This window comes from Castor canadensis, chromosome 3, assembly GCF_047511655.1.
Source record: "Castor canadensis chromosome 3, mCasCan1.hap1v2, whole genome shotgun sequence".
Taxonomy (NCBI): domain Eukaryota; kingdom Metazoa; phylum Chordata; class Mammalia; order Rodentia; family Castoridae; genus Castor; species Castor canadensis.
Genome location: NC_133388.1, coordinates 67,807,337 through 67,826,748, shown reverse-complemented (window position 1 = coordinate 67,826,748; position 19,412 = coordinate 67,807,337). Strand labels below are relative to the sequence as shown.

Genomic DNA, 19,412 nt, shown 5'->3' with positions numbered 1-19,412 from the left:
TTCACATGTGCATACATTAGGTCATTTCTTCCCCCTACCCCCACCCCCTCCCTCGCAAACCCATCCCCTCTTGCTTCCAGGCAGAATCTATTCTGCCGTTATCTCTAATTTTGTTGAAGAGAAAACATAAGCAATAATAAGAAAGACAAAGCATTTTTGCTGGTTGAGATAAGGTAGCTATACAGAGAGATTCCTAGCATTGCTTCCATGTACAAATGTGTTACATCCCAAGTTGATTCATCTCTAACTGACCTTTACACTAGTTCCTGATCGCCTTCTCATATTAACCTCTGTCGCTTTAGGATTTCTGTATCAGTTCCTCTGCTGTGGGGACATCAAATACTTTCATGTTTTGGGTTTCTTATCCTATTGATTTTTTAAAGTCTGTTCTACTAGTTAACAAGTATACAATGATGAACAAAGTACGCATTGTCCCTACCCTGGTTCATGAGCTTGTTACTAGTGTTGAGTTTTCCTGGGAATCATACATATGATTTAAATATTCTCTGATAGCCAAAGTGAAAGAGCCCAATAAAATTATCAGTTGTTTTAATTCATTCTATTAACTGTCATTTTCTGATGTTAAAGACTTAAGCAAAATAGTTCCATTATCTTCTGTTAAATACTTTCTTAATGGTATCATCAACTGTGATACTACTGCTGTAGACAATCTAGACATCTAATTTTCAAAGTCTTAATTAAGCCCTGGATAAAATTACATGAAGTTACTATTTTAAAATCCAAATCCAAAACTCAAGATATGAACTTTAGGGGTGCTATATAGAAGGAAATAGACCTTTAATCCTCCTTTGTGTTCTAGTTTTTAAGTGAGGTGAAACAAAAGGAAAAGATGCAAAGCTTGCACATTGTAATAGTTATATATCTAAAGTTATGTTTATTGTTTATCTAAATAGATAGTAACTGATATTACAGTTGGTTGGTGAGCCTCATTTTCCATGTTTACATGAAAGATAGCAAATGATAGTCTACAGATAAAATATGGGCAACTTTTCAGTACCTTATCTACTTTGGGGATTAGTGACATTAAGTAAGGAATGTCATATCTAGTACAAGAACAGTTGAATATACATACACTGAGTTTTTCCTATGTTCTATTTAATCTCAAAAATAAATCCAAGTTGCTTGCTTAATTTCAAGGTAAAATCAATTTCTTTTTTTCAAATCAATATGTTATCATTTTTAAAATAAATTTTATTAAGATATATTTATTATACAGGGGAGATTCATAGTGACAATTCTGATTAGACTTATATTGTACATTAGTTATATTGCCCCATTGTCTCTCCCCTCACCCTTCTCTCCACCGCACTTAAAGCAATTGTAAGAGGTTTCTTAGTTCTATTTCATATAGGTATATGAAGTCCATCTACCATATACTGTCACCTTAATCTCCTTCCTTCACCCTCCCTCCTCCCACTAGTACCCCCCCACACACACACTGTACCTATTTTACAGTCCTGATTTTTGTTATTAAACAAGATGAAAGCAATTTCTTAGTACTACAGTAAGCCTAAAAGCAAAGGTAAATGAAGCATGGTAAACAAAATGATACAGGAATTTGAGTCTTAGTACAGCTTATTCCTGCTGTTTTCCTATGTAATACACTCTCTTGTCCACAACATTTAAAATCTTAGAGCCACATGAAAAAGGAATAATATGAAACTAAATATATCATAAGTTTCTATAGCTAAGAATTCCTGTTATTTCCCATCTTTAAAAAACTTTGTAGCCGGGCACCAGTGGCTCACACCTGTAATCCTAGCTACTCAGGAAGCAGAGATCAGGGGGATCACTATGTGAAGCCAACTGGGGCAAATAGCTCATGAGATCAGCCTCAAAAAAACCCCTTTACAAAAAAGGGCTGGTAAAGTGGCTCAGGGTGGACCCAGGCTAGGAGTTCAAGCCCAAGTACTGCAAAAACAAAATTTTTTTTTGTATTTTTGAAAAGACTTCATATGACATATATCTGCAATTGACACCCATAAAAACCTGTGTAGAACAATTGTTTTTTAAAATTCCATTCATAAAATAAGTACTTCAATATTAGATTTGTTTTTAAATAATATTAAAGTTTATTAGGAAAGAAATCTAGTAAAACAGGATAAAAGACTGGGGGGAAGAGAGAAATATTTCCTGTCCCCCATTCAGGAAATGGGAATAGAGACTCCAGTACTCAAATATATCTGAATGAATGAATAGTAATGCTTTATATAATTACATATTTGATAAGCTAAATTAACCTATCCATATTGGTTCTTTTTATCTTTTATTCCAGTAACTCAGGGAGAAAGGATTGAATTAAATTTGATTAATTTGGAAGTTGTGGTATAACTTTGGATGGTGCCAGGGATCAAACCCACAGCTTTGTCCATCCTAAACAAACACTCTACCATTAAGCTACACCCCTAACTCTAACAGAGTAATTATTAGATTATAATTATACTTTAAATATTGTTGGCTGCATTCCCAACTTTTTCCTTGTTTTTCTTCTCTTTTTTGATAAAACCAATAATAGCAATTGATAACAAATAGTGACAATCTTATGTATAGACAGAGACAGAAGTCCACATCCATGGAATCATTTCAGAGAAAATACAAATCCCTAAATCTCTGTGGTTTGACAACTGTCAGTTGACACTTGAGATTCCTCTATCACAGATTCACAGATTTGAATTAAAGTTTTTTTCCATAATAAAATGCATATATACTTTTTTCTTAATCGCATTATCAGAAAGCTTACAACATGTATTAAGGGTCTCTCTTTGTAGTTGACACTGATCTGGAACTCACATTCCTTCTGCCTCTGCCTTCCTAGTGCTAGGATGACAGGCAGGTACTGTCATGCCTGGCTAGGAAGTAAGAGATATATCATTGGGGTAAATTTCTGCCAGCACTGGGTTTGGTGGGGGGTTGGCTTTCTTTCTCTTTTTCTGTGTTTGTTTCTGTCTTCCTTTGTTTTTTCTTCTCTTCTTTCTCTTTCACACACACACACACACACACACACACACATTCTCTATTGCTATTAGAATTCCATTTTAATCATTATTTCCAAATTAGTTTAGAATTTACTCTTTGAGAAATAAAGACAAACTTTTTTATTTGTGTGTTTCTTTTCCATGATTAGCCTAAATAAATGTTACTTCGACCATTTGACATGAGGTATAGGAAAGATATGGCCCCAAATTATTTTAAGGACCATAATAATTTTTTAAACTATCTTCTGAGTATCATCTATGGCTAAGAGATTATGAAAAATAATAGAATTATAACATATTGATTTCAGGAATTGTTTGACAAAACTGTCTCAAAATATGTCTCTGTGGGCAAGATTCAAAAATAATTATATAGTTCAGAGAAGTCATGGTTAATTGAATAGTAGTACATGCTATATACTGCAGGGTTGTCTCTACAAGGTTTCCTTTTTCTCCTTGATTCCTTCCTATTCAATGCTTTTCTCAATACCTATGTTACAAGCATGAAAGGTAGACTTCCAAAAGTTCAAGAAGTAATAGGCAAATACAGGATGCCAAAAGGTACTAATTATTGGAGAAATAGACTGTATTTACCAAAAAAAAAAATCTGATAGGGATAAAGGTAAAGACTTACATGTAGGATCAGTACTGTAATAGAATAAATGGCCACAAATATTTGGCAGCTCCTTCTGTCAAAATGAAAAATCTATTTCTCCACCATTTGAATCTAGGCTGGCTATGGCTCACTCTGACCAGAAAACAAGTAACCTTTTATAACTTCTGAAGAAGGCCTTAAGAAGTCTTACTGATTCCAGTATTTCTCTATTACTAATTTACAATCACTACACTAATCTGAGCTAATTTACCTAGCAATAAGATACTACATTAAGAAGATTCCTAGCCAGAAGTCAAACCAAGTGTCAGGCATATGATCACCTAGCTATACAAGTGATTTCAGGCAAGTCTAGCAGGCAAACTGCCCAGCTGAGTCAAGCCCAAATATCCATAGTTAAGTAAAGTAGCTGTTGTTTCAAACCACTAACTTTTGGGTGACTTATTATGCAGCAGTAAATAACTGATAACAGAAATATTCATTGTAGCTGAGCATGGCAGTTCATGCTTGTAATGTCAGTATTCAGGTGGCCGAGGCAGGAGGATCAAGAGTTCAGGGGCAGCCTATGCCTCATAGTGAGTTTGAGAACAGCTTGGGCAACATAATGAAACCCTGTCTCAAAATATCAACAGCAACAAAAACCTGTGTGTGTGTGTGTGTGTGTGTGTGTGTATGAAATATACAGTATATGTCCATAAAAAAGATGGATTTGATTTGGCTTTGCTGACAACACAGGTTAGAATATTACAAGTCAGATTATTCCTACTGCAGATGATAAGATCTTATACCTAAAACATTCTAAAAACTAGACAAACTCTTGGATTTCATAAACATGTTCAGCAAAGTAGCAGAATACAAAATCAATATATAAAAATCAGTAGTGTTTCTTTTTTATTGTTTTTATATTTATTCATATGTGTATACATTGTTTGGACCACCTCTCCCCCCTGCCCCCTACCCCTTCACCCCTTACCCCCATTCCTCCACCCCCCTCAGTAGTATTTCTGTATACCAACAATGAGCAGACTAAAGAAGAAATCAGGAAAACAATGTCATTCACAATAGGATTGACAAAAATAAAAAACCTTGGAATAGATTTAACAAAGGAAGGGAAAGAGGTACATGATGAAAACTTTAAGTCACAGAAGAAAGAAGTTAGAGAAGACATTAGAAGATAGAATGACCTCACATGCTCATGGGTCAGCAGAATCAATACTGTGAAAATGACTATACTACTGAAAGCAATCTATAGATTCAGTTCAATCCCTATCAAAATGACAGTCTTCATAGAGATTTTTTTTAATCAATCCTAAATTCATATGGAAGCACAAAAGACCTTGAATAGCCAAAGCAATCCTGAGCAAAAGAGCAATGCTGGAGGTATCACAATGCCTAACTTCAAACTATACTACAGAGCCATAGTAATAAACAGCATGGTACTAGCACAAAAACAGACATGAAAACCAGTGGAACAGAAGACCCAGATATGAATCCATACAGCTACAGCCATATGGGGTTTTTTTGACAAGGAGCCAAAATTGTACATTGGAAAAAAGCCTCTTCAATAAATGGTGCTAACAAAAAAAAAAAAAAACCTGGATATCCACACGTAGAAGATTGAAGCTAGATTCCAGAAAGAATAGGGAAAACAATGGAACATGTAAACATCCACTGGAGGATCAGCAATTAAGAGGAAAGATTGACAAATGTAACTGCATCAAACTAAAAATCTTCTTACTGCAAAGGAGACAGTCACTATACTGAAGAAACAGCCTATACAATGGGAGAAAATCTTTGCCAACTTACACATCAAACAAGGGATTGATAACCATCTACAGGGAGCTCAAAAAACTAACCTCCCAAAGAATCAACAACCAACTGACTAAATGGGCAAGAACTGAACAGACAGTTCTCAAAAGAAGAGATGCAAATGACCCATAAACACATGAAGAAATGCTCATGACTATAAAGGAATGCAAATCAAAATTACATTGAGATTTCACCTCACTCCAGTCAGAATAGCTGTCATCAAAAACAAGCAAGGAATGCTGGCAAGGATCAGGGGGAAGGAACCCTTATACACAGTTGGTAGGAATGTAAATCAGTACAACTGCTATGGAAAGTAGCATGGAGAGTCCTTAAAAAAAATAAAAATGAATCTACCATGCAATCCAGTAATACTGCTCCTGGGCATATGTCTGAAGGAATATAGATAGATATAAAGGAATAAAGAATACAATAGAGACACTTGCACACCCATATTTGTTGAAGTACTATTCATAATAGCTGAGCTATGGAAACAGCTCAGATGCTCACACCTGACGAATAGATTAAGAAAATGTGGTAAACAAACACATTGAGTGTTTGTGGTATAGAAAGATTATTAAGCTGTAAAGAAGAATACAATTATGTTGTTTGCAAGTAAATGTATGGAACTAGAGATCGTCATGCTAAGCAAAGCAAGCCAGGTTCATAAAGACAAAGGTCCCATGTTTGCTCTCATATGAGAAAGCTAGACCTAAAAGATAAATATATAGGTAAATACATATATGATCTTCTGTACATAGTGAACATGATTGTGATAGTGGGACTATTCAATGAACCAGAAGAAGGTGGAAGAGGACAAGAGAATGATAGAGAGTGAACAGTATTAAAATACATTATATCCGTATACAAAGATGCTAGAATGAAATGTACCAAAAGCAGTTGACTAATAGGGGAGCAGAGGACATAGGGTAGTAATAGAGGAGGTTAATCTGATTAAAATACAATATATGCATGTGTAAAATAGCCATGGCAAAATCCCATTGAATAATTAATATACCCTTAAATAAATGAAGCATAGGAAGATAAAACAGGTCCAGTTGGGGAGCGTATACCAATGTGAGTGGGAGGGTAAATATGGTCAATGTACTTTGTACCCATGTATGAAAATAGGACAATGAAACTTGAAAATCCCCAGATATATGTACATATAATATATATGCTTTATATGTGTTTTGTATATAACTTACATAGACACATACATGTAGTATATGTCCAAACAGGGAGAGGCTTTGCTGGCAAAGCAGGTTAGAGTGGGTAAATCATTTCCCACAAAATTCAGTATAAGCCAGTAGTGAAACACAACAGCACGAAGAAGTAAATGTCCAGATCACAAAGATACACGCTCCAATTTCTTTTGTACTGATCAAACTAGATTATTATATAAGGTTCAATGTTTTAAAGATACTAGGCAGGCTAGAGAGTGTACACAGAGAATAGCCAGTAATGGTGAGGGAGCTATTAACTTTAATATACAAAGAAAGCCATTTGAAGACTAGAAGTGTTAGTCTGGAAAAAATAAAACATAGTAAAGACATGATAACTCTCCTTTAACATTTTGACAGTACCTCATATAGGAAATACCCAGGCACTGGTGGCTCATGCCTATAATCCTAACTACTTAGGAGGAGGAGCTACTTAGGATCAGGAGGATTGCAGTTCGAAGCCAGCCCAGGCAAATAGTTCACAAGACCCTATCTCACATAGCAGAAAAGGCCTGGAGGAGTGGCTCAAGGTAGACCCTGAGTTCAAATCCCAGTACCACCAAAAAAAGAAAGTAAAGAAAATCAATAGTGTAATTATTTAGAGCAATGGTGAAAGATCCAAGAAGGAAGATTTTCTGTTATAATAAAGAATTTTATGGCTATGTAATTAGTATTCTACTCCTCATTCTTCCACTTTCTGTCAATTGTCATTTCCACTTATTTACTATGATTTTTCAACCTACCTCTCATCCACCTCTACCTTCACCTTCTCACTCCAGTCTGATTCAATTTTGAAGTCTTCTTTTCTCTTCTCAAATATGGTTTTTTTCTCATTTGATATTCCTTTATTTCTTAGATGTACTTTTTTGAGCATATATGTGTATATTCATCTTCATGTGGCCATGTCTTTTTATATTTATAAATATGTGTGTTTACATACTTACATGAATCTGTTAACTTTGTCTACTCAGCTAGAGCTATGTGGACAAGCTCCATCAGTAATCTATCTTCTTCCATTATAGTTCCATGCTTTTTCTCCCACTCTTTCCCTCCTCGTTTTTTCCCTCTGATCTCAGCCCTTTTCTGTGTACCTTTGGAACCTCCTTTCCATTTTTTACCTGAAACTTGAACTGACCAAGGACATCTCTTTACAAGCTGCCTACTAGACACTAACCTTTCTCTTATGCCACATATAAGAAAGGCTTCTTCTGGCTCCTCGTTAGTAACTACATACCTTCTGCATCCATCTAAAAAACCTGTCTCCTTTGAGGTTTAACCCATCCAGCTTTATTGCTCTCTATCCCTCTTCTTCAGTGATTTCTACTAAGCTCCTAACCAATACCACTCATTTAATGTGGATTTTAAGCAGCTGGTTCAGTAACCGCCTCCCTATCTCAACTTCTGCAACTCATGGCAAGAAACTTTAGCACACTAATAATCTTCCTTATTCTTCTGTCTCCTAAATGCTAATGGCCTTTACCGCTTCTCCATTTTAGATGCTCCTACTGGATCTTTTTGTCAGCAGTTTCCTACATCTGAAAGATCCTAAGATCAAAGTTGCCTTTCTGATACTCAGAGAGTCTTATTCCAACTTCTCTTGCTTTTTAGCCTCAGCACATTTGAAAACATCCAGTCAATTGCTCCCTCCATTTCCCTTAGACTAGCAGTCCTTTATGGATTTGCCTTCTTATCTATACAATCAGGAGTCTCCCCAGGACTCTCATTCTCCTTATACCCTGTCTTTCTCAGCCCACTTGCCGTAATAAGTTATAAACTCTGAATTACTTCTGTAATTACCCCTCCCCATTTCTACTCCCAATATACAAAGCTGATGAGGAAATAAAATATACTACTATAATGGTCATTGTTTTCTATAAAATTGTAATCTCTTACTATAGCTGAGTCATCAATCCCATTTAACAGTCCTTTTACATAGTCCTGATCATCTCCCTTTCCTATCCTATTACATCCTCACTAATCTCTAGTCTTTTTCCTCCCTGCTTTCAGGAAAGATCTGTGTTTCCTACATCATGGGGAAAATTAAATCCAGCAGGCATGATTCCTGTCAATTTCTTTCCTCCACACCTACAGAATCATGCACAGCTGATTCATCCCACCTCTTTCCTTTTAGTCTCCCAGGAAAAGTTGACTAGTCATATTTTCAAGTATTATCCTACAAATCATGCTTATGACTCCACCTTCTGAGACCCTACTTATCTTTCTCCCTTTTATACTAGTTTCTTTCCATAAGTATCCTTTTCTATAATCCATAAATATATTTGTGCCTTCCATTTTTAAAAACCTCCCTCAGCCTTTACTTTCTAGCCAAGCACTTATAAAACATCCTGTCCTTAGTCTTCACTTCTTCACATCCACTTGTGTTTTATCCTACTTCTGAAAAACCATTAAACTGCACTGAAAAAAGGTTCTCATCTTTGGATTCTGCGACAGCACCTATTCTTGGTCCATCTTTTATTTCTCCTCAAACTCTTTTGCCAGTTTCTTTCTTTTACATATTTGTTTCATTTTGTTTCTGTCCTCTTCCCACCTTCTTTTCTAGTTTTCTCTCTAACCATTTCTATCTACTCCTGTGGCTCCTATTATAACCTAAGGTAAGACCTAGTCATGATCCATCTGTCTGGTCTGATTTCCTTCCACTCTACGCCTCTTACTTCATCGTCCTGAGAAACCATACTATTGGTACAACTTGATACATAGAAGTTTTTCTACCTCTGTGCCTTCCATATTATTTTCTCTGCCTATTTCCATCCTTTCCCTGTGTCCACTCCCACCCCTTATGAGGTGATTATTTGCTTCTCATTCTTTAATATTTAACTCAGCAATATCAGGATGCCTTTGCAGACTAGACTGTCCTCTGCTTCCATTCCCAAACTAGGTGCTTAACAGGTGTTTAATGCCTGTGTTGATACTTTTATAACAGCATTTGCCAATAACTTATTGAAGTTAATCATATAAAAATCTACTTTCCTACCTTGCTCCTAATTACTCAACCATTGACTGAACAAAGATCTTTCTAAAATCGTCCCTTTAACATAAACTCTCATATCTAAGCACCTACTTAACATCCCCACTTACATGTCTCACCAACACCTCAAATATGCAAGTGTGATTCTGAACCCATCCTCACACACACATACTCCCCAGTACAAATCTGCTGTTTTCTCTCCATTGTCTTGGTTAGGGCAGTTATGAAGACCAGACACACTGAGTCAACCTTTCTAACTTATTTCTCCCCATTCAGAAGTCCCTAGGTCTTTTTGGTCATATATCCTATATATTTTCCAAATCCATCCCTTTCTCATCTGTATTTTTATAACTCTAATTTGGGCCTTAAAGTCTTTTTTTGTAAGAAAATATTCATAACATAAGATTTACCATTTTAACCATTTTAAGTGCACAGTTAATTGGCATTAAGTACATTTACATCATACTGTCCAGGATTTTTAGATAAGGGGCCATCAGGTCTTCTTACCTACAGACTAAGATAAGCCTCCTTCCTATCTTTACATTCTTGCCAGTGTGATCCTTCTAAAACACAAATTATATCACTAGGTAAATTGGAACCTTTCACTGCTTGCCACTGTCTACCTTACTGGTGTCATCACAAAGCTTTCATAGATCAAAGCTGAAGTGAAAAAATGCATTATGGCAAGTTTATCTAAATTTTTCCAGCCTAAAAGTTGAGTAAATGAGTGAATAATATTAATTAAGATAAGAAATTCACAAACCCCAGTACCACCAAAAAAATTAAGAAGTTCAGAAAGTCTTTCCACTATCTTGGGGCCTGTGGAAGCCTGCATAGAACAGGATTCTAAAAGACAAATTGTCTGGAAGGCCATGATGCAAGGCAATTTTTGCTGGCTATGAGCTGGGTCTCAAGAACAACGCAGTGACTCCCAGCAGCAAGCCAAACAAAACCAGAGTAATCTGGGGAAAGGTAACACCATCAAAACAGTGGCATGGTTTGGGCTAAATTCTGAAGCAACCTTCCTGCTAAGGCCATTGGACACAGAATCTATGTGATGCTGTACCACACAAGGATTTAAATTTATGAAAAACAAAGTGATTTTATGTTCTCATTAAAAGAAAAAGAAATTCAGAAACATGCATGGGAGGTAAAATAGTAAGTTTTGTTTTAGCTATGCTAAGTATCATATGTTAGTATAAATAAGAGGAGATGTCTTGAAGGGAGTTGGATATGTGAGTCTGAAACTCAAAAGAGCATTTTGGGATAGGGGTATGCATTTGGAAGACATGAACATTTAAGTGGCAACAAAGGAGCTAATAATACCGCCTGAGGAAGGTATGAAGAATGGAAAGAAAAGGTGATAAAATACATCAACATTAAAAAGACCAACAGAAGAAAGGTCATAGTGGTAGAGAAAAAAATCATGTTTAAAATCTCTTTATCCTTCTACTTTAAGTGCAGTATGTTTAATGACATTTTCTCCTCTGCTGGAAGGATGGTTCTGTCCATTTCTCTTAGATTTCCCTGATTCTTTCTCCCTGGGGGGTGAGAGCTAAATATGTTTGATGGAGCATCTTCATTGCCTATATGATAGGAATGCTTTTCCTGGTGAGAAAGTTATCTAGCCAGTTAGAATTTCCCTGCTCTCACACTGACAAATAGAAAAATTGTTTTCACAAGTGGAACCTGTGGTATGATGTTTACTTTGGTACAGTTTAAATGATGGTGAGAAATTCACTTTTTTTTTTCACTCATTTCTGCCCCTTTGCAATAAAAAGTATTCAGTTAAGGGAGTGGAGGTGTGGCTCAAATGGTAGATGCCTCAAATGCCTGCTTTGCAAGCACAAAGCCCTGAGTTCAAACTCCAGTCCCACCAAAAACAAATTTTAAAAAAGTGTTTATATCTAAAAGTATCCAGTTAATAAGCATATTCAAGTCTTCAAAAATTCAGAAAAAAAAGTTTTAAAGATCTTAGTGCTTTTCAAGCAGTATGGCACATTTGAGACATAAAGTTAGAACTAACATCACCTCCCAGCTCCAAAACCCACTGTCTGCATTGTTTTTTTTTTTTAATCTAATCACAGATGACATCTGTCACAGTGTTAACAATGACTTTTTTTTTTGAAGTACTAAGGATTGAACCCAGGACCTCGTCAATGCTCAGCAAGCACTCCGCCACTGAACTACATCACCAACACCTACAATGAATTTTTAAATAAATCTGTAAATGACTTCTCTTCGTTCCTGTCACACAGACAGTACTCATTAAGTATTACATACCTTTCAAAATATACCACAAGATTGAGTGAAAAATGGAAGTAAGCCACTTTGGAAAAATGGCTTATTTTTCTTATGGTTTATTTACTTGATGGAAAATTAGTCGTTTCAAAATATTATATATAGTGTAGTTACATAGAAAATATCAAAGTGATAATTGAGGAAAACAGGATTTTTACCTTAAATATAGCTACCATTTAGTTTTCAAGTTGAATAGAAATTATATTAGTATAAATAATGGATTGTAGCTGTTTACTATTCCCTAACTGTATGTGATATCATGAATTTACTTTCTTACACTGTGTTGTTACTATTACAGCAAATTAAAAACACCATAAAATATTTTTTCCAATTTGACCTAAGAATTTGAGAGAAAAAAAATTAATGAAACTATATAAAGACAGAAATCTGTTAACTGTACTCCTAAATCTGTAGGTGTCTGGTAACCTACACACTAATGGAAATAGCTCTAAACTAATCACAAGTAAACCAAGTTTAGATTTGTCATTTTTTACCTTATAACCTTGTAAAAGAGCTTACTTGTCTGTGCTTCAGTTTCTTCATATTCAGAATGGGAAAATCCTAGTCTTAGTTCCGGCCCTTTTCCTAACTCATGAGTCCCTTGTGAATATATCATTAAGTAATGTTGGAGAACATTATTGATTTAGACAGTGAAGAATAGCCTCAAGGCAAATCCTGCAAGGTGCTTCAACAGACACACATACCTACCTTTCTGTTGGCACGGACTATGTTTGGCAGGTGTATCCCATTCCTTATGGGAAGGAATAAGTGCTTCATTGTGTTTCAGAAGTCAGTAAATTTTTACAAAACTAAGTAATTGACATTTTTCTCATTTCTGAGATCTAATTTTCATAATTTATTCAACCTGGATAAACTGAAAATATGGTTGACCTAGTAATTGTTGAAATATAGAGCAGACATTGCAAAACATGATTTGTAAGTATTTCCTCCTAGCCTTTCACCTTAGCAAGATATGAGTTCTAAACTAAAAGATGTCCTAATGTACGGCAAGCCTGTATCTATAAAGGAGAAGCTAAAAGTAATACAACACAGATCCATGACTGTAATTCGGTATTCCACTGAGACTGAATTTTTAGTAATAATAATAACTACATGATATAGAACCTACTTTTATATTATGAGGAAGTTTTTTCTTTACTAGTTAGTAGTGCAAATTATTTTGTAGGGGAGGGATATATTTAACAAACTGGAAAACAGTATTTTCCTGCATTTAACAATATATGCAAATAACTGTTATTTATTACTTGTTAACATTTCCACTGAGAACCATTTAAGAGTTAATTCAAGGACTGGAGATGTAGCTCAGTGGTATAGTACATGCGTAGAATGCACAGGCTCTGGGTTTGATCCCCAGAACCAGGGGAAAAAAAGAGTTAATTCAAGTTACTATCAGATTTTAACAATAAACTTACAGTGTAACTTTATAATTCATACTAAAATTTTCATCCTTCCTCCTCTACAACTCAAAGTTTAGGTAGGCCCATGAATCACAATATTCTGAGTATATAATATAGCGCTGGTCTTTACCACTAAGGAAAGTCCAACTAACCCAGACCAATCTATGAATATATTGAATTTTCCCGTGAGTCTTCTGACTCAGATATCTATACCCCATTTGTAGAAACAAAATTAGGCAATATTTACTTTTTTACTCTAAGGTTATTATTGCACTTTTTTTTACTTTTTTTTAAATTGTGCTGGGTGGAGGTACATTGTAGCATTTACAAAAGTTCTTATTATATATCATACTTGAATTCACCCCCTCACCATTCTCCTTCCCCCCTCCAGTACTGCATTTCTTAAAGTGAAGGTTTTCATACGCTAAAATATTTTGTTTCATAATCCTGTTTTCTGTTATAACAGAATTCTTGTTATATGCAGAATCATCCAAGAACTTGAGTTCGTTTTCATACTTGTATGTAGCTGATTTGTCCTTTCCTTACTGAAACTGTCAAGTAGTCTAAACAATTGTGTATGGCACTAAGAACACCCTCATTCCTTTAGTGTCTAGCTCGGTGCTGTGTTTATTTGTGAAAGACCCTCATGCATGGATCCATATAAATGAGGCAAACTGGGACAAACCAGACTCTGTCTCTCACTAGTCTTTGTGGAGGGGAGATTGTGTATATGAAAACTGCTGGGCATGATTTTCACATATAATGAAGATTTGTCTTTGTATAGTATCAAATGAGATTTTTGGTTGAGGTTTTATGCTTCCAGTAAAGAAAATTAAAAAAAGAAAACCAATTAATGGTCTGATCCAACCATCTTTTGTTAAACAAAACTCACTGATCCACATGAATTGATCTCCCACCCATAGAGTAGCCTAAGAGCACTGCAGAATGGACTTCTGAACTTTTGACTCTGTTTTCCCTGTAATTGGTGGGGTTTTCTTTGACTAAAAAGACTTTAGAGGTCATTGCTAGCCTGTACTAATCAGAAATAGAAACTTTTTTTAATGTAGTACAGACAGTCTGGCTATATTATTGTCAAATCATTTTTTTATATTTAAATTATTTCCATACTACTGGGACATGAAAATTTTCTTACCTATTCATGCCTATTTTCATCAGCTGAGTCTATGGAAAAGAAAGAAATTTCATGCCTAAGAGTCGTACAGTATACCAACCAGTATTTTGCTTATTTAGCTAAGTGACAGTGTAAGATTGCTAGTACTTCTGTATTAAAATATGTTTCTCTTAGGTGAGAATCAGTGTGAAACTGCTTTACTTAATGTGTCATCTTGTCATTACATAGTAAATGGTTCATATACAACCTTAATGCAAGTAGGTAAATACATTGAAATGTATATCCTATATATTTTGTGCGACATCTCTGACATTTATGTAAAGGATCTGAATTAAAGTTTGTGTTGTTGCTGTTTTTCAACCCCAAATTCTTACCACCCTGCACAAGTGTCTCACGGTAATGCTTTGTTTCTTAACATGACTATCAGGACTACTTGGTCACAGGTAAATACTGTCCTTTTTTCAGCCAAAACAATCCTGACAATAATTGCACCTTTTTCATTTTCTTTTTTTACCCTTTCCTCTCCCCCTGCCCCCAACTTAGGTTAGAAAGGCTGGTGGATGTCCTGAGGAAGAAGGTTGGAGCAGGAACCATGAGGACAGTGATCTGACTGGAAAAAAAAAAAATGAGAGTCTGAGGGAAGCGATCACATCTGGTGACCAGGCTGCTTCATTCAACACTGTGTAAACACTAAAAGCCTTAACTTAGCAAACAGTTGTTAGAAGTGGGACACTCCAACCACATTCCAAACCCAGATAAAATCAAATCACAAATGTTTAACCACTTTGCTGCTGACTTGAGTTATTCATCCAAATATATTAAATACAGATTTTTGCCAATGGGTAGCTATATGGTTACAGTTTATTTTGTAACTTTTATATTTCAGTATCTTAAATATAAATCGTTTTACTGGGATACCACTATAGAAACATTGCAAAGTTGGTCAGGATCATGTCTTCACATATGGCCTGTTCTGAATCAAAGTGCAGCAAAGTAAATATTGTCTAAGCCTTAATCCATTGTGTTAGGTCAAAACTTCAAATAATGCATTTTCTAATATAGAGTATATTTCTTAACCGATGAGAGAAGATCAGACTGACAGTGTGTAGTCTTCCTGTAATGCATGTATGTTATATTTGTTACTATTAAAGAATGTTAGCATAGACACTATGAATTAAGTGAATGATTTGCTTTAATAAGAGTTTAGTACTTCAAAATGCAGACTGTTTTCAATTAAAAGAATTGCTAATGCATACTAACAAATATTGTCAGTATTTTAATATTTATTTTAATATTTAGTGTGGATAATTATCTAAGCACCACTTAAGTTATAGAAATTGCCAAGTTTCTGCCTAATAGGCTGGGACACTTTCAGCTAGTAAATTAGCATGTTCCGGCATGTGTACATCCTAAAAGGCAAGAAGCCGCCAAACATGTTAAGTATTCTTATTGATTTTCATTTTTTAGGTTATTTTGATTTTTTATTGTGGAAGAAGGGAATCCAATATATAACATACCATAAATTATAATGTACAACTATGTGGACTCAGAATAAAATAAGCCTGCAATTTGGTCCAAGTTAATTACTTTTTATTTTGCTTAAGAATTATCATAAAATAGCTAAAGCATAGCAGTTACTTCTAATCTTGTGATGTTGTGAATAAAAGTGAGATTATATGTATTTGGCTGTGTGAAAAATGTCATCATTTTTTAGATTGAACAAATGAGAGGAAATGACTATACCTGAAACAGGATGAAATAAACAAGAAGACATTGAAATTAGTGAAAAAAATTTCACTAATTTTTCTAAATTAATGAATTTTTAATTCATCTTTAAGATTGAACTAAATTATCTACCATTGACTATTTTTAGGATACGTATATTGAGGGCAGTTTATTGTATCATTCTTTCATATGCCATTAGAGATCATCCTTTTTTGTTTTTTACTCTGCAGAAAAATTTTTGGTGCTTTACCATAGGCAGAAAAAAGAACCATAATGCCAGTAAACATTATTTCTTCCTTACTGAATCTGTATCCATTAAATTAACTGGCTATTAGAATCATCCCATTGCATTCAAATTTGGAATTTACTCATGTTGTCTGCTCTTACGATTATTTTAAACTATGAGAATTAGAAAATAAGGGACAACAGGGGCTAAAAATAAGCTAGCTGGAATTGCTCTATAATCCTAAAGAGAATTTCCCTCTCATACACCAGTGACTCCATAAACATAGAAATTTATAATACTTTCACTGTGCATAGACTTGTCTCTGGGCTCTAACTGAAACCTAACAGCACCTTTTCAGCCATGCAGCAGGTGAAGGTAAGTAAAGAGAAGCAGTTCTTATCAAAAAATCGTCCATTCCTAAATCCTCTTAAAACAAATCACAAATAAAGTTGAATTTTCATTTTGGTCTTGAAGAACAGACAAACTTCTCTTGAGCTATTTTGTCTGGACTTTTAGAATACACAGAGTTCAGTGTAAGGACGTTTTACAACTTCCAAACATCTCTTCCTAATTGACCAGATTAGAGCAACCAATTCCTATACTCACTATTGAGTAGTTTTATAGAAATAACCTTATAAAGTGAAATTTCCAAAATAGTTCCAGCATTCACTATTATTCAGTATGAGCAGTCTCCCAAAAATATCTGATCCCTTTGAAGTTGAGTTGTCTACAGAATTACAAATGCAAAGTATCTCAGCTAAATATTGTCTTATTTCTTACACTTAAAAATGTCCACAAATACTGGAACTTCAAAAGTTTTCCCCTCTACTCAGAAATGTTTTTTGAGTTTGCTTTAAATATCAACAAGTCTAATTATTTTACAAGAATTCACATCTTGTAAAATTAAGTAGTTCAGAGAAAAAGCAGAAAAGACAGTACTAATACTTATAACACTTGATGATTTATAAAGTCCTTTCACATATTTTTTTTGTTTTATCCTATCAATAACCATGTAATAGTAATAAATTATATACTGGTCATATAATAAAGATGATTATATGTATTTTAGTATTAGTATTATTTATTATTACATTCATTCATTTTATAGATGAGGAAACAGACTCAGAGCATTTTGGAACTTCCAACAACTGGCTAGGACTTACAACTAAGGTCTTATAACTGCACTCCATGCAACTATAGATCTCCTAAGCTTTCTGTAAGAAAAAATTTTGTAGTAAAGATTTTAACCCTTGTAATTTCTGTTATTATTGTGCCATTTCTTTTATACACTTACATGAATTCATATACATTCATACAATCTGAAGACTATACGCAGTTCATCTGCCAAGTACGACACTGTAAACTGCATGCTTAAACACCATCACATTCTTCCACCTCTGCAGTGCCACTGTAGCAGGGTGCTGCACCCCAGCCCTCACAAAAACTTAACCTTGAGTTATTACGAGCTACTTTTAATTTGGCCTGATGGTAAAATCTAGCCGTGCAACCTTATAAAGTAGTAGTCTAAACTTCAAGGCTGACTCTGCCTCTCAAAGCAAATGTTAGACATAAAACCAGTTACAAGCCAAGTGGTTGATTGTAAGCAACAGATAGGCAGTTATAGCAGAGTTATTAGTTACCTATTAATATATGATCATTTTAATTCTACTTTTATAAATAAAACATTATTTTCAAAGCATTAAATGGTTTAAATACTTTATAAATAAATATTTTATATGCTTTTTCAGTGATAAAGTTGGTCCTTTGTATATTACCTTACCCACATAAAATTAGTAGATTTCACAAAAAAGTTAGAATATTAAAGATTTGTACTGTAATGTTGAATAGAGTTTCATAGAAAAGCATTTTATATGTAGGATTTTTAAAGATCCTAATTATTTTTTAAAGTTTCCATTTTCAAATGGTCATAATTAACAAGGCATTATATGATAAAATAGTCATGACATGCATTTTGTTTTATCACATATGGCTTGTATAGAATGCAGATTTTTCACAAATTTTACTGTGTTCTTGGTAACTGTTATCTACAACTAACCTATCTATTCATGTATGACATGCATACCCACACAGACACACACAAAATTACGTTTTCCTTTTGAAAAATCAATTTGTAAGTGCTAGGCTCCAGTGATTTCAGCATTTTGTGTTTTATTGGAAATGCACGTGGTTTCTAAGGCTTTTAAACAAATACATGAAATGGTTGAAAGGTTTATATTGCTTGTGCTTAGCTAAATATGTCATCTCTAGAAAAGATGTGGTTTATTTTGGCACTGTTTTAAAAACTCAAATATTTTAAACATTTGTTAAGTTGGAGCTTGCACATTTGAACTAGTAGCATAGATCTCAGAACAGCATCTCAAGTTACCAAACTTTTTGTAATCCTTTTAACTAGAATAGCCTTTATTGAAAAGGTTTTGTACTTTTTGTTATGTACTTTACTGTAACAGGTTAAGTTTATAAAGGTACACTATTTTTTATGTAAGATTTCATAAATACAACTTGACATGATAAACATGTATTTTTGAGAATTGTTAAAATAGTGTGTGCTATTGTTATTCCTTTGGAGAAGTTTTAATATGCTTACTTTTAATTTTATTGCTTTCTAAATATCATTTCAGAATATGCTAGAACATTAGAAGCCATCAGTTTCTTAGCTTTCTATTTATTAATGCAGAAACTCAAATAGCTAAAACATGTATTTACATTTTAGTCACAAAATTTTCTATTGCAAATCCTACACATTTTAATGCAATTCTCATACATCAATCTTAATCAAATTTTTAAGTGTAAAATACTGAAGACACTGTACTGGATATGTACTGCAAGACATACTGCAGTGAGGAAAAACATGAAGTTCCCATCAAACTATGTATGACTTTCTTAATAAAGATAAAAGTTGCTGTGAACAAATTTGTTAGGCACCTTAGGAACCTCTCAAAACTATTTAGATATAAACATACAGTAATGA

General features: G+C 34.3%; 1 protein-coding gene across 12 annotated transcripts in view; it reads left to right on the top strand.

Moving 5' to 3' along the window:
* Mipol1 (mirror-image polydactyly 1) overlaps positions 1–19,412 on the top strand; it is a 320,736-nt gene that overhangs the window by 291,373 nt on the left and 9,951 nt on the right. For 11 of the 12 annotated variants that reach the window (XM_074068126.1, XM_074068125.1, XM_074068120.1 and 8 more), the window contains one exon: positions 15,016–17,486. The exons of the other annotated variant lie outside the window; for it this stretch is intronic. In XM_074068126.1, coding sequence (XP_073924227.1) covers positions 15,016–15,082 — 67 coding nt within the window. In that variant the 3' untranslated portion in view covers positions 15,083–17,486. Of the gene's footprint in view, positions 1–15,015; positions 17,487–19,412 lie in introns of those variants that run through there. 12 annotated transcript variants of the gene reach the window in all.